Source organism: Photinus pyralis, unplaced genomic scaffold (genome assembly GCF_008802855.1).
Source record: "Photinus pyralis isolate 1611_PpyrPB1 unplaced genomic scaffold, Ppyr1.3 Ppyr1.4_LG4, whole genome shotgun sequence".
Taxonomy (NCBI): domain Eukaryota; kingdom Metazoa; phylum Arthropoda; class Insecta; order Coleoptera; family Lampyridae; genus Photinus; species Photinus pyralis.
In genome coordinates, this window is record NW_022170511.1 from 10,563,021 (window position 1) to 10,577,121 (window position 14,101).

The 14,101-nt window shown below is 36.3% G+C and overlaps 1 protein-coding gene across 2 annotated transcripts in view; it reads right to left on the reverse strand.

The window, feature by feature from the left end:
- The window catches only part of LOC116168604 (dopamine D2-like receptor), a 44,054-nt gene that overhangs the window by 1,299 nt on the left and 28,654 nt on the right, over nt 1–14,101 (reverse strand). Inside the window, exons 5-6 of one of the 2 annotated variants that reach the window (XM_031484530.1) lie at nt 11,178–11,213; nt 6,446–6,633 (exon numbers count right to left, since the gene is read on the reverse strand). In XM_031484530.1, the coding sequence (XP_031340390.1) occupies nt 6,446–6,633; nt 11,178–11,213 (224 nt within the window). The remainder of the gene's footprint in view (nt 1–6,445; nt 6,634–11,177; nt 11,214–14,101) is intronic. The other variant, XM_031484531.1, reaches the window with a different exon arrangement.

Consider the following 14,101-nt stretch of genomic DNA (forward strand, 5'->3'; position numbering starts at 1 on the left):
TTAAACTTGTATACCGAATTAATTCGTGCTAAAAGCGATCATTTGTTGATGGGATAATTGCTATGTATCCGTAATTATACTATAAATAACTTCGGTACCGACAAAAGGCATAAAGTATATTGTCAATGAAATATGAAGTTACGGCACGCAAGACCGTCACAAATCACCTCGGTTCAAAATAATTGAGCTCAGAAATAAATGGGGGTGTGCCGAATAATATCAAGATGAAAACCGTTGGCACTTAATCGTTATGAGAAGCGTCCAAGGTATCGATAGCTATAATTAAGCGAACGATGTCATGTCTGTTAAGTCGCCACTTGTAGATAATTAGATTTGTTCCGATAGCTCGATCGGATCTAATTTTTCTCGAAATGTCAAATACAGGTTTCGCTGCGCGATTAATTAATAGAAAGATACAACGCAGGATTCGGAAGGAATTGCTTCATTTGACCCCTTTCCCTTTAATATTTAAAATGGATTACGTAAAATGTTTCGGAAGGCCAATGATAACGTTTCCCAGTCACGATTTTTCAAGGAAATCAATGTGGAAATCTAGATGCATTCCAATCATGAGGCCTATTTTTATGAACACTTTTCAAGCAATACGCGCCTCTCTAAGATCAGCTACAATTGAAGACAATGCACTCGAGAAAATCATTCTACTGTATGTCTCTCAAATCCTTTTCACCGAAAACCCCTTTACTGCGTTTACTAAACTTAAGGGGGCAAATTTTTGGGCACTTTAACTTACTAATGCGTTACCACTGACATAAACAGTATATAGTGTTTGTATATGGGAATCGCGAACACTTAAAAAAAAGTGTCAACGTTTTGCAATTTTTTTTCAGTTTCCGTACTGTAAGGTTGTAGCGAGAACACGAGTTTGGTATTATTTTAATGCAATTAATGTTATAACTTAAGATGCATTGAACATTATGGAGCAAACTTCGTTGCAATGTTTTAATAAATTACGTTAAATAGACCAATCGTTAACTAACGTGAAGGTGCGAAGCCAGCTGTGAATACTGCAAAATTCAGTGAATGCATCTGTAAGTAAAGCGGCGGCGGTGGGTTTGAATGGCATACATGTAAATGGAAACATGAAAACGTCACTTTTATTATGACTCGCTAAGGCAGCTTTATTATACCATAGATGGCCGAAGGCGCGCGGTCCACACAGGGGGGGACTTCGTATGCGACTTTTAAGAAAGATGGTCGAGAATTAGAGCAGTCTATAGATTTATTGTTACTGTGCCCATTTTAAATTGTATAGTGTTTTAAGGGTGTACACTACCACCTATTCATGGGATGTACCCAAAAAATTGATTCGTAGCTACCGAAATAATTACATTTAAACAAACCAAAAGAGCAGTGGACAATGATCCCTTTAAAAAAACCAAAGAACAAGGACAAAGGTCCTACACATACCAATTAGTGACATTAAACAAAAGCACACAAAAATCAAAAGAGCAGAGGACAATGACCCCATTTAAAAAACACAAAACAGGAGGGGATGATGGTCCCATTAAAAAAAATAAATTACAAAAACATTAATATTAGAATTTTAAAAAATCTCTTTGTTTTTCGTTTTCAAATTAACCTGAGAAATTGGCCCGAGAACGCACCGATGACAGGATGACTAGTTGAATATCGTAAAACATGAAAACGTCACGTTCTATTAGTCAACTTTATTATACCAGTGGGGTATGTTATTGAAAACTATAGAGGAATTGATGATTCACATCTCAAAAATGTTTTAACTATATCGTATATCACAGAAAGATGCAATCTTCCCAGAAAGTCAATGCGTCTTCAAAACTGAAAAGACTGCCAATATAATATACGTGGACTACGTACAATCACTAATAAAATTCGTTTTAAAAAGCAAATATTTTACTCTCCATTGATTTCAAAGAGGCATTTAATTTCATCATGTTTCGAAAATTGGGTTTCCATTTGAAATTATCAAGTTTGGCTCTCTATCGCCAAGGGCCAAGGGTGTTTCTGGAATGACAAGATTTTTGACTCCATCGTTAAGTTGATTTGTGACGATCAAGAAACCTAATTAGTTGTGTAAAATTAGTAGAAAAGGTTTGCGTCATCGGATGGGCGAGGGTGGCAATAAAAAAATTAAAGCAGTAGGAGGGTGGTTAATCTGAACTGTCAGGCGAGGCGCGTTAACCGCGAGTAAAGTTGGGTCAACCATCCGTGAATTGGCGCAGGGTGTTTTATTTTGTGAAAAGGAATGCGCGTTGAACTGTGAGTGAAGTTAAGTTCTGTAAATTACCGCAGGGTGGTGTTATATTTTCAGTATGAATTAGGGTTGATACCAGATTAGAGTTAAGTTAATCCCCTGAACACTCTCAAAGGATGGATTTTATTTTGTGCCAAAATTCGCGTTGCCATTCGTGAATATTACAACCAAAGATTTTTTGGTTAGAAAGGCGCACGAAATCTAAGTTTGCTTTTTTGTGGTGGTTTCCATACAAGCCAAGAATTACTCTTTGATACAAGAAAAAATGGTGTAGTCACGATAATTCCGAGCTGTATGATTATTATTTTAAACAAACAAATCAAAAGCGTTTGTGACTAAAATTGAAATTGAACTGCGAAAGGGGAAATTAGTTGAAATACGGACAGCGGAGGTTGAATTCTTTGACCTTGTAAACTAGGATGTCGGCTAAAAATGCACTGAATAAAGTAATTCAGTCGCCCGGCTCTACAATTTGTGGGTGGATATCATTTTTAAAATTTTATTTCCCGAGGGATTATGTAATTTTGTGTAATCGCGTGGGTCTAGGATTTTTTATCGAGTTTTCTTGTCAATCCTTTGGAACATGGAACAAGACCAGTCTGTACTTCACGATCCACGGGTTTCGTTACCCTTAATTACTGTAAATACATTAATCACATCTTTGTATTTTGCATTCAAGTGAGTACCGTTGTACTTCGAGGGTGTTTAAAAAACTAAATTTTGTAAAAAAACCTTTACAAAATCGTCCCTTTCATAATATCGACCTGTATACAGGGCGTTCCTAAATATGAAGCGGCTAATTCTTCGGGTTTGCTAAAGTTGATTTTTATTTTATTGATGTATTGCTTTAATTATTTGTTGAGTATATGTTGATTAAAATGCGTTTTCAAATAATTTATTTTATTTTCTTTCTCGATAATGGTCTCAGATAGCGACGAGAATTAATTTCGTATTTTACCATTTACCAACGGCGCGCCGATATAACAGTTTAAGAGTAGAAAATGGAACATTATCCCTGAAAAAACACCACCCTGCAGAGTCTCACTAAAATTGATATGGCCAATGATGTAGCCGAATAGCATGGAACACACCAAGGTGGACGTAGGTTTTCGATAGCTGTGTTACTAAAATATTTGAACTTTTTAAAAATGGCGATTTTAATTTTTTAGCGCATTTTTTAAGAATTAAGAAAAATGTGGTATTGTTTGCGTTTTGTCCGTCCGTCCGTCCGGACCCACTTCTACCGTTTTGAACTACTTTTACGGGAATGGTCTTAGAGTCCTGGAATTTTTTGCAGTAGATAGCCTATACCTTGAAGGTGTGCCAGATGGCCATCAAATTTCGCTGTCTAAAAGGGGGCCCCCTCACGAATTATTTCCTGAGATGCTGTTTTTGAAAGAAAACGTGGACAACTTTTATATACGACAACCAATGGTCTCAGATTTTGCATACGCATGCCTTTAGTGGTGCCAAGTTAAAATGAAGAAAATGGGGGGGGGGGGAAACATGTTCTACTCTTCATGTATTCTAATGAAAGGTCTCATCGAAATAAATTGGTTTGTACAAACTATAACTTTCCCGTGCGACTCTTTTTCGAGATCAGAGCGACGGGGCCTGAGGGAGGAGTGGGTTAAAAATTAATTTTATCTCTCATTGTATTCTAATTAAAGGTCTCAACGAAAGGAACCGAAAGAGGGGGGAGTGGAGCTAATTTATCGTTCATGGTACTCTACTGAAAGGTCTCAACGAAAGCAATTAATTTCTACTAACGATAGCCCTCCTCTTCGACCTCTTATCATGATCGGGTATATTTCCTTATACCTCAAGAACGGATTGTCGGAAGAGTATACTCATAAAGGGCGATTGAGACCTCTGCAAGAAATATATCCATTGGTGATGTCAAAACAAAAGCTATTTCGGTTTAAAAAAGGCGCTTTATCTGCACAAGAGTTGTGCACAATTTATACTTGTTTCCAATTATCTACGAAACGAATTATTTTTTCAAAATATCGCATCGGAATATCCATTAGCATCAAAAACTACACAACTTTGCCAATTTAACTGTATCTGTAAATATAATAATAACAAAGATCGCCATGTTATCCTACTCAATTTAAGACACCCTGACAGGGTGACCCTGCATAATTTGCTGTGGTTAGATAGGGAAGTGAGAATAATATGATGTAGAAGTACAGCAATATTAAACTTTTACCATTTTGTACTGCCAACATTAGATTCGTATAAGGTTGAAAATAAAATTTAATTCTCTCGAATGCGGCCTATAGCTACTAAAGTGAAATAGCAAACAAATAACTATAATGAAATAGCGAAGTAACAGAAAACAATACACAGACTACCGAGGTGCACCATATAAAAATTATGTTTCGTTTTAAGAAAGGAGAATTACGTCCCAGGCCCTTAACTTTCTCGCGAACCGGTGCTATACAAGAGCAATTCAATTATGTTTTCACTAAACTTTTCCTATGCAAATATGTATTTTACGTTCAAGTGCCCCTTCCTGCAGCTTTCATATTTAATAAGTAATTTCCACTCGATTGTCGGCGTTAACTCTATTTTTGCATACAAATTGAAAACGTTTTTCAGGTAAGTAGATCTACTTGTAACTCGTCACTCAACTTAACAATAAAGCAGATGCACGCTGTGAACGTAAGCACATCCGCAAATGTACTGAGTCGAATTTGTTTACAGATGCAAGGTTAGGTCACCTTGTGAAAATTCTAAAGAAAAAGAAAAATAATCTATTGCGAGGTCAGTTTTATCACAAATTTTTTGACACGCCCTTTATTAATAAATACTTGTTTGAATATATTGCTATCTTGACACAACAGACACCGCGCATCTTGACAGCACACGGTATGATAGCTTGTGTCACAGGTTAGTGGATTACAGGTTTTAGTTATAATGCCAGAAATCTTGTGGAAACCTATAACATAATCAGTGGTCTACTAATTTTAACTATAAACTGCCAAAAATTGATGTGTTAGTAATATCGACTTATTCAGATCATTACTGAAAGGTCATTTTCAGAGTGACTTGTCCAAGAAATTGAAACCGTCATATACCGCATTCTCTATTTGTTGAGGATTTACTTTTGTGCGATGCTACCTTAACACAACAGACACCGCGCATCCTGACAGCACACGGTATGCTAGATATTTGCTTGCTCAAGAGATAAGGGGGAAAATTAAAAAAAATTTCAATTTCAGAATGAGCCTATAATATTTTCTTAGTTAAAAAGGAAACAGAAAAATGTTTTGTACAAAAGTTTGTTTATAATGATGAAATAATCTGCCGCTTTGAAAATAGGTATACGGGGTTGGGTAAAAAAGTTATCGGACCTAACCTCCATTTTTGTAATGGAATACTCTCTATATTTAAATACGACAATAGAGCATATTAAATTCTCTTGAAAATTATAACACACTAGCGACAGTGGAAATTAATTCACTTTTTCACGGAGAGTGCCCTTCGGTTTGATTTTTTCAATATACCATGAGGACGCGCAGTAGTTACTAATTTGAATAGAATCAGTTTCAGTATAATTTCTGCCTGGAAAAATTATCACTTTGTCATGTCGACCACCATTCTACGATTGAATAAGGAGTCTGTACTTTATCCTTCTACTGACCGTCAGAATTAAGTTACCTAATGCTTTTATTGCAATTTTCAACTTTTGCGGTGAACGTTTAGGTCCCTATATAGGATGTTATAATTCAAAACACGCCAGGTATCAAATTGAAAGAATAGAATACCCATAATTAAGGATAATTTCTAATATACGATGACACAAAGGATGATAATAAATTTAGCAGCGAAAGTTTCGCTATGAATTATTCAGCTTACATACGTCGTGAGAGGTTCAATTCTTTAATATTTATTGGAAAGCATTAAGCAGATTTGGATTAGAATTAGAAAATGATCGTGGATTTGTGCGACAATAAAATTTAATGAAAGCTCGCTGCAGGATTCGGGGCGACTAAAATCTCGCTCGCGGGAGAAATTTAAAAAAAAAGCATCGTTACCTCTATTGCGAAAGTAATTTCCGCCGTAATTAAAGTTGTAAGGGAAAAACGTCGATAGTATTTTACGGAGCCCTAACACGAATAAGACTAGAAACCGACTTAAAATTGCTTTAGTAACATTTAGTGTAACTGAAGTGTTGCAACTTACCTAGAACTATCGCCAGTGTTTTAGTTGCTTTTCTCTCCTTTTTCGCCGTCGACTTTTCTCTTTTTTTACGACTTGCTTTATTAACTTTATATATTGTAAATCTTGCCGCCGCCGAAGCTTTTCTTTCCTTTTTCGAACCGGAAGACCTTTCTTGCTCGATCTCTGAATTGACCGTCGCCGATACAGTCCTAAAAGATAGCGGTTTACAATTAGTTCTATTCGAAGCAGACATATTTCTATGTCATAGTGTGATAAGAACATTTGTGTGTGGTTTTGTGACAGAAAACAAATATCTATTCATGCAAACGTGGCTCTACCGAACAGGGGGAAATGGTGAAATATGTGAAATGTTATAAGATTTAGCTGGAAAACAAAAGTAACGGTAGGAGTTTTGCGGTTCTTTGCAATTAACAAAAATATTGCCAGGGAAAGTTAAATTCAATTTAAAATGAGCACGGCTCCCTTTCGGGTTAAATTGTTACCAACAAAGTACTGCGCAGTTCTTCCTCCTACAAGTACACGACAGCAACTTGTGTAATTGGGTTATTTATTAACACCTGTACAAGTGGATTAAAAGTTTTAGTCATAATGCCAGAAGTCTTGTGGAAACCTATAATATAATCAGTGGTCTACTAATTTTAAGCGGAAACTTAATTATATGCTGGCAAAAATATTAGTAATACAACTTATTCAGATCTTTAGTGAAAGCTCATGAGCTGTTAATTCATTTTCAGAGCGACTTGTCTAAGAAATCGAATAGCACATCCTTCATTTTTCAAAATGAAAAGCCACTAGCAATTCTACCTAAATAATGTAGAAGCAGTAATGCTTGGAAAAGGTAAGGGTCCTTCGAACAGCTAATCCCAAAAATGTTCGGCTAGGTTCGTATATCAAAATCTATACAGCATTATTTTTGATGCGGGTATCAGGGGTAGCAAAACTGATTACGTTTCCCAGCAGTAAGGGGCAATACATGACCAATTGGCCTCGATTATGAGGAAGAGGGCCAGTACGAGGTGCTCTTCTTCACACCAAAATAGGGCAAAAATAAAACTTCGATCGTAACACAATTCAAGATGTGCTACACTAAATTTACTCATGGATATTTGCCCTCGATGATTTTGCACACAGAATTTTCGTAGTCCACCCAAATACTCTCTCTCCAGGAACTCGCTCTAGTGAAAGTTAAGGCTTAGGGAAACTCTTCTCCAAAGGGAAGGACTTGTTTTATTATTATTTTTTACTATGAATAGACGCCCCCACCACGAGGTAAACACACTCTAGCAAGATTGGCTTGTAGAAGATTCATCATCGACTTCAGAAGAATTTCCCCAAAGAAAACGCAATTACGCAATTCTAGAGCTTCCTCTTCTATTTCTGTGACAAATTTCGCCCTCCCCCGAAACATTCAACCTACGCAATTCGCTCCTTTTTTGCCACGCATCTCTAAAGTCGGTTATACACGATGGTTCAAATGTGTGGCTCACCTTTGGCTTTTCCGCAACGGGGGCAGATATAATCTAGGGCAAATGGGGACAAATTTGCCCCTTCTTACGACTAAAAACCGCCTTTAAATTTTTTGAAAATAAGTGACTTATCACCGAAAAACTGAAAATGTCAAATTTCGTTTCCATTTTCTCTAGCTTAAACGACCGGAAGCCATGGGCACTTTTTTTCGGAGAATCTGTCAAGCTATAGGACACTTTCCTATTTCATATGGACGCCATGTTGGATTTTTATGGATTGAGATAGAGGATGAGAAAGAAAAATTGTCCCACTCTATACTTTTTTTACATACATTTACAAGAAACATTTCAAAATCAAATGCTTTACATTTATTTCTCAACAAAATATCCACGGGTAACTAGATCTTGCTGACTCAAGATGGCTATGATGGCGATGGATTAAAATGAATTTTTTGTCTTATTCCGTAAAAATTCAATACGACGTCCACAAGAAATAAAGGCCAATTCACATTATCGGTCCGATCACGGTCCGCTAACGGTCCGGTCAATTATTGTAGCGTGTATTTCTATGAACATGTTCTGACCGTGACCAGACCGTCGAATGTGAATATTCCTATTGAAATAGCATGTTACAATATTTTGAGCGGAGCGTGAGCAGAGGGTCACCTGAGCTATAGTATGAATTGGCCGTAAGAAAGTAGAAGTCTGTAACTTCTACATCAAGCGTGTTATGAAAATTGCAATAACACATTGATATACTCTGAAAAAAATCAAAAATTTCAAAACCGCGGAAATCCAAATGGTGAGTCACGAATTTGAACCACTCTATATACACACAGCCCAAAAGAAAGAGTGACAAAAAAACAGATGCCATATCCCGGCATGACGATCTCATAAAATTGATAGGTATCGACTATGCTTTCCGAGAATCGGGTAACACGTCAGAGCCCGAAAAAACAAGCAGGTTGAAGGTGGATTTTAAAGCAAAGATAACGTAAATGGAAATTTGTAAGAAACCAATGACATTGGTATTGGTGTATCCTGTTATTCTTTTAAGAGTGAATTTTCTGGGAACTATTATTCCAGGGGCGAATCCACCTGAACGCAAGCTCTCTTAAAGGTGAATTTTTGGAGAGGCACTTACCTGAGCGAAATTGGTCACAGACATAGAAGGAAATCTTAGTCTTCCTTAAGATAAATCCTTTGGAGGGTAGCTTTCCAGAACGTGAATTCGTTTTGGAGCTAATACCTGGAGAGAATAGTGAAAATTAAAGGGTTTACCAAAATTCCCTTTAATAAAGACTTAACAGATCAAAGTTGCGTAGTCTCAAACCCTCAGATGGCGATCTTCCGTCAGAACCCGGAGCTTTATGTTTCAGAATAAGAGAAAAGTTGCATTACTCGATGAACTCAAGGAAGGGATGGTTGTATTCCGCTTTTATAAGTATTAGAACATAAAAGATCCATCGTTTGCTCCGTCCCAGTTATAAGTGGATGGGGGGCGGATGATTGCTTTAGGAAGTACCTAACTTGGAAGAGGCGAACCTTCAGCTACCTTTCCAAAATTAAAAGAGCGGGGATGTATAATGACCGAGACCCTAGACTCTAGAAAATTTACTCCAGTTTAGCGTCTGCAAAGGTGCCATCGAAAATTTCTTTTCGGGAATTTTGGTCCTCCAAGACAATTTGCCTTCCTCTTATTCTTCAGGAACCTTCCCTTATTCTGATAAAATTCGGCTCGGTGAGTTACTCTTAGAAAAATCATTTTGTAGAGAATTCACATGAAATACTGGAGCTCTCCAATGAACATTCTCGTTCAGAAAGTCTCTATCTCAGAAGATCGCTCTGAAGAAAACTCGTTCTTAAAATAACGTCTCTGACAATTCATCTTTGAAATCGCTCACAAGGAAACTCTCCTCCGTGTAATATCACTCTCACCTCAATTAGAAAACTGGCTCACCCCAGATCTCTAAGATCGGTTGCGTATGCACAGCCCAAAACACGGGACGGAAAATGACAACAGTTTGGCCCCAAGAAAACTAGAGCTAGTGTGAGAACTTCACTGGTACTCGTAATCACATTGGCAAAGGCATTGTTTAAATACTTACACAATGGCAAAGGTGACCTTTCTACAAGAATATGTAGAAGAATACCGAAACAATATCTATGGTCAGAAAAAAATTAGTTTCTACCGAAGTTGAAAGGGGAAAGGGATGGGGACTTCACAGGTCTGCGGTTAGGTCACTACCACGTGAAAATAACAACCCCATATAGTCGATCACGAAATGGTTCGCATGTGTAATGGGCCCGAGGAGTAAGAGGAAATCCCTCTGCATACTTTGTGACACTATGCCGCATATAGCTCATCAAAAATTATTTTTTAGTTAAAAACATATCGCGTAGTCGAGCATTCGTTGGACGTGTGCTGCTTATAGACCGAGAGATATCGACAACGTCTGTCACAGCAATTTTCTCTTTACATAGGTTAGAACTAGCGTATAAACAAACGTATATCATACGTCTGTTGAGCGGTCAGTTCCCTTTTTATGTAATTTTTTTAATTTTGATAGCACAACAAGCAAAAGTTCATTAATCATCTGCTATTACTTTTAAAATATTATTGGAGAGAAAAAATAATAGGGCGCTAGCACATTGACAGACGTTTTTCGTTGACTATTCTCTTGGTCACATATAAATATTATGTACTTGCTAAAAAGTTTTGATTGCCAAAGGTACCCAAAATGAAATATCAAATGGATTCATTAAATGTATTAATGGCATTCGATTATTAATAAACTTTTTTTGTTGTGTTGTCGAAAAATTACTTAAGAATAGAACTGAGATATGATATACGTTTATACGCTAGTTCCAACCAGGGCCCGGGCTATGTTTTTAGCGCCCTGGGCTATATATTGGCAAAAATGATCCACAAGCTCAGATCTAAATTGCAAATAATGGAAAAATGTAATTTATCAAATCTTGCCGCCGCTCCGAAAGTGGCACCTGGGGCTACAGCCCATTTAGCCCATTTATAAGCCGGGGGCTGGTTCTAACCTATGTAAAAAGAAAATTGCGGTGACAAACGTTTACTAATTATCGTACAAAATCTGTCGTTACCTCTTGGTGTATTATCAAAGGTTGTGATCTACTAAAACACTGATTACCAACGTGAACATTCACAACTACCGTGCACATGCCTTCATGCTTACACCTAAACCATGGGTTGTGTTTTCTTCCAAATTTTCTAACAGTAGGTACCTACTTACACGATTGGTAAGTGTAGTACGCCAAGGGCCAAGTCTCTGGGAGAAAAAAATACTTGGGTTACGGAATTGTAATGTAATTTGATGAAATGTGCGTGTGTATAATGTGTTATTTGCGTACGTGGTTTGATTTATAAGCACAGTAAGTAAACAAAATTCAGCGGTTCGGTTATTCCTTCCTCTACACTTGGCTAAATACAGAAAAAATTTTCAATCAGAAAGCAGAACTCACGGGATTTATTAGTTACATTGAAAAACGCAAGGGTAGGGATTAATTGTCGTTATATGTATGCTTTTAGGTATTAATTGAAGTGTTATAAGTTGGAACGTCCCCAGTCACCAAAACCTTTTCGTTTATGTGTTAAAGCCTACTACACTAAAATCGTCAACCCGAGCCCAGGCGCATATGATTGGACCAAAACAAAGATGAAATATACTTTACTTTTTGTTTGATTATTTTATAATTATTGTAATTGATAAATATTGTTGATTAATTGCCAAAACTACGTAGTATCAAATAAATTTAATCAATATACATTGTGTCTAACATAAGAACGTCTATCATGGCGATCTCGGAAACAGTAGAAGATACGATGATGGTCAAATTCAGTCAGTTATTATTGTGCTTTAAAGAAAACCAGAAAATTCCGATTACTTCCGACGATATGCTGGAAAGACAGAAATTTGCCGATTTCGTTTTTATATTTTTCTGGTGTTATTTGAACAGTTAAAGATACAAAAATATAAAAAAAAACACTTCCTCATTACCACTTTGAGCTCTACAAGACAGCGTTAAGGTATTTTTAATACAACGTTTCGTTTCGGAGAAATCATCATTAACTTTATTTCTTCATATGACCAGTAGACAAAGTACATACTGTATTGAGAAGCATTTTTTATTAAGAGTACAACGATATAACAGGGCACAAACAAAAAAAACAAGACAGATGTATTTCACGCATGCGTTGGGCATTGACTGTAATTATCACGGAACAATTTAATATTATAGTTATGCAAGCTTATGAGTTTTGAAATGTATGTATCATTATTGTTTTTAATTTTCACATGTAATACCACTAGTGCTTGAATTATTTCCGGAAATTTGTTCGAGCTCACGAATATTTCGTAAAAATATTCGTGAGCAAGAACAAATTGGTAGAATAATTCAAGCACGTGTGGTATTCGGTAAGAAAATTTCACACCAGATTGAACCTCAACCACTTATTTGAAAATTTGTTCTCTCTTTGAAAGTAGATCAAGATAGCCTTTGGATGACATTTTACAGATTTGAATTGAAATTGCCGTTGACAGTAAGTTTATTGTGAGCGTGAAGGAAATGATTCGATATAGCGAAATTCAGCACCTTAACGCTCCAGAATAGTAAGGAATCCAAGTGAAGTGTTTGGAAGCAGTTTACTGACTTTTACTCTGAAAAAAGTTATGGATTCGATAGGGAAAACATATCTGTGAAGGAATTGGCAATGATTGTGGATGATTATGGATTTAATATCTACCCCAATTGTGTTTATTTCTGCTAGAATATTTTCTTATAACGCGGGTAAGTGACGTTTTATGTCAAAACGTTTTCTTATGACGTCAAAAAATTTCCACTATAATTCGCTCTAGGTTACCCCTGCAGGCAAAAATTTCCGATAAATACCTCGGTTACCATGATAACGTGAGACGAAATCTGCATTTCATTGGTCGAAAATGGTGGGTGTGAAATTTTCGGCAAAATTTTTTGTTTTCATTACTTTGATTTGGGTAGATATTAATTGAAGACAAAACATACTTTGAACAATATACATTTCGTATTTGGGTATTTGTTCAAACAAAGGCGTAGATATTGCTTTCAATTAAATTTTTATCAAAACAAAGCCTACCGTCTTTACTTCGGCCAATTTGGTATTTATTTAATGCTGTAATGCCTGTAATATGGGGGGTTTTATTCTCTCATAAATTTGAAATCTGAACGAATTTAACTTGAAAGTTGTTACAGGTAGGGTGTGCTGTGCTGAATAGGTAGGTATGTCAAAGAATCGTAAGCAGCCCGGATTAAAACTATCGTTTTTTCCAAATAAAATGAGGGTGGAAAATGTTTTGTTTGGGAGGTATGCTGTCCAAAAGTCGCCTTTATTTTTAAATTCTTTCTCCATTACCATAATACATAGAAGATAGGAATTAACGGCATGTGATGTTTTTCTAATCGGTTATAATACTGATACAAATAAAGTAAAATTCCTTGTGAGGGGATTCGTGTCATACGGCACCTCGCCTCGTATTTATTATACAGGGTGTTTGGTAAACATGCGGCAAAAATTAAAGAGGTTATCCTTGGACTATTCTAATGTTATTTTATCCTTTGATGATTTTTGAAAAAACGCTTCGTTGCGAAGATACAAGGCGAAATAGATTTTTGAAGAGTTGAACTTATCAAGTAAAAAACGTTAATCACATTCCCTGATATCTGTCATTGATGATCTTTTGTTTCGAGTTTGTCAAGATTTATTGACGTTTGGCTATTGGCGTGTAATTTCTGCCCTTATTACTTAAACGGTTGTTTGTGAAATCCTCTATCATGGCTCATTATTCGAATGCGTTTTTTCAAAAATCATCAAAGGATAAAATATCATTAGAATAGTCCAAGGAATAACCTCTTTCATTTTTGCCGCATNAGATAAATGACATTCTGGTTAATAATTTTTTTGTTCTTTACAGTACACACATACCCAATTCGAAAAAGAGATTTGCAGAAAACGGAAATAATTAACCGTTTCGAGACTTCTTGCATACCCTGTATACTTGTGCTAAAGATCAATAAATGATGAAATTGAATTTTTTTATTCTTTATTAATTTTTGTGTTTTTATACGTAACAGCAAATTGCGTACCACTTTGGTTTCATCTATTCCGGATATTTTGATGTCT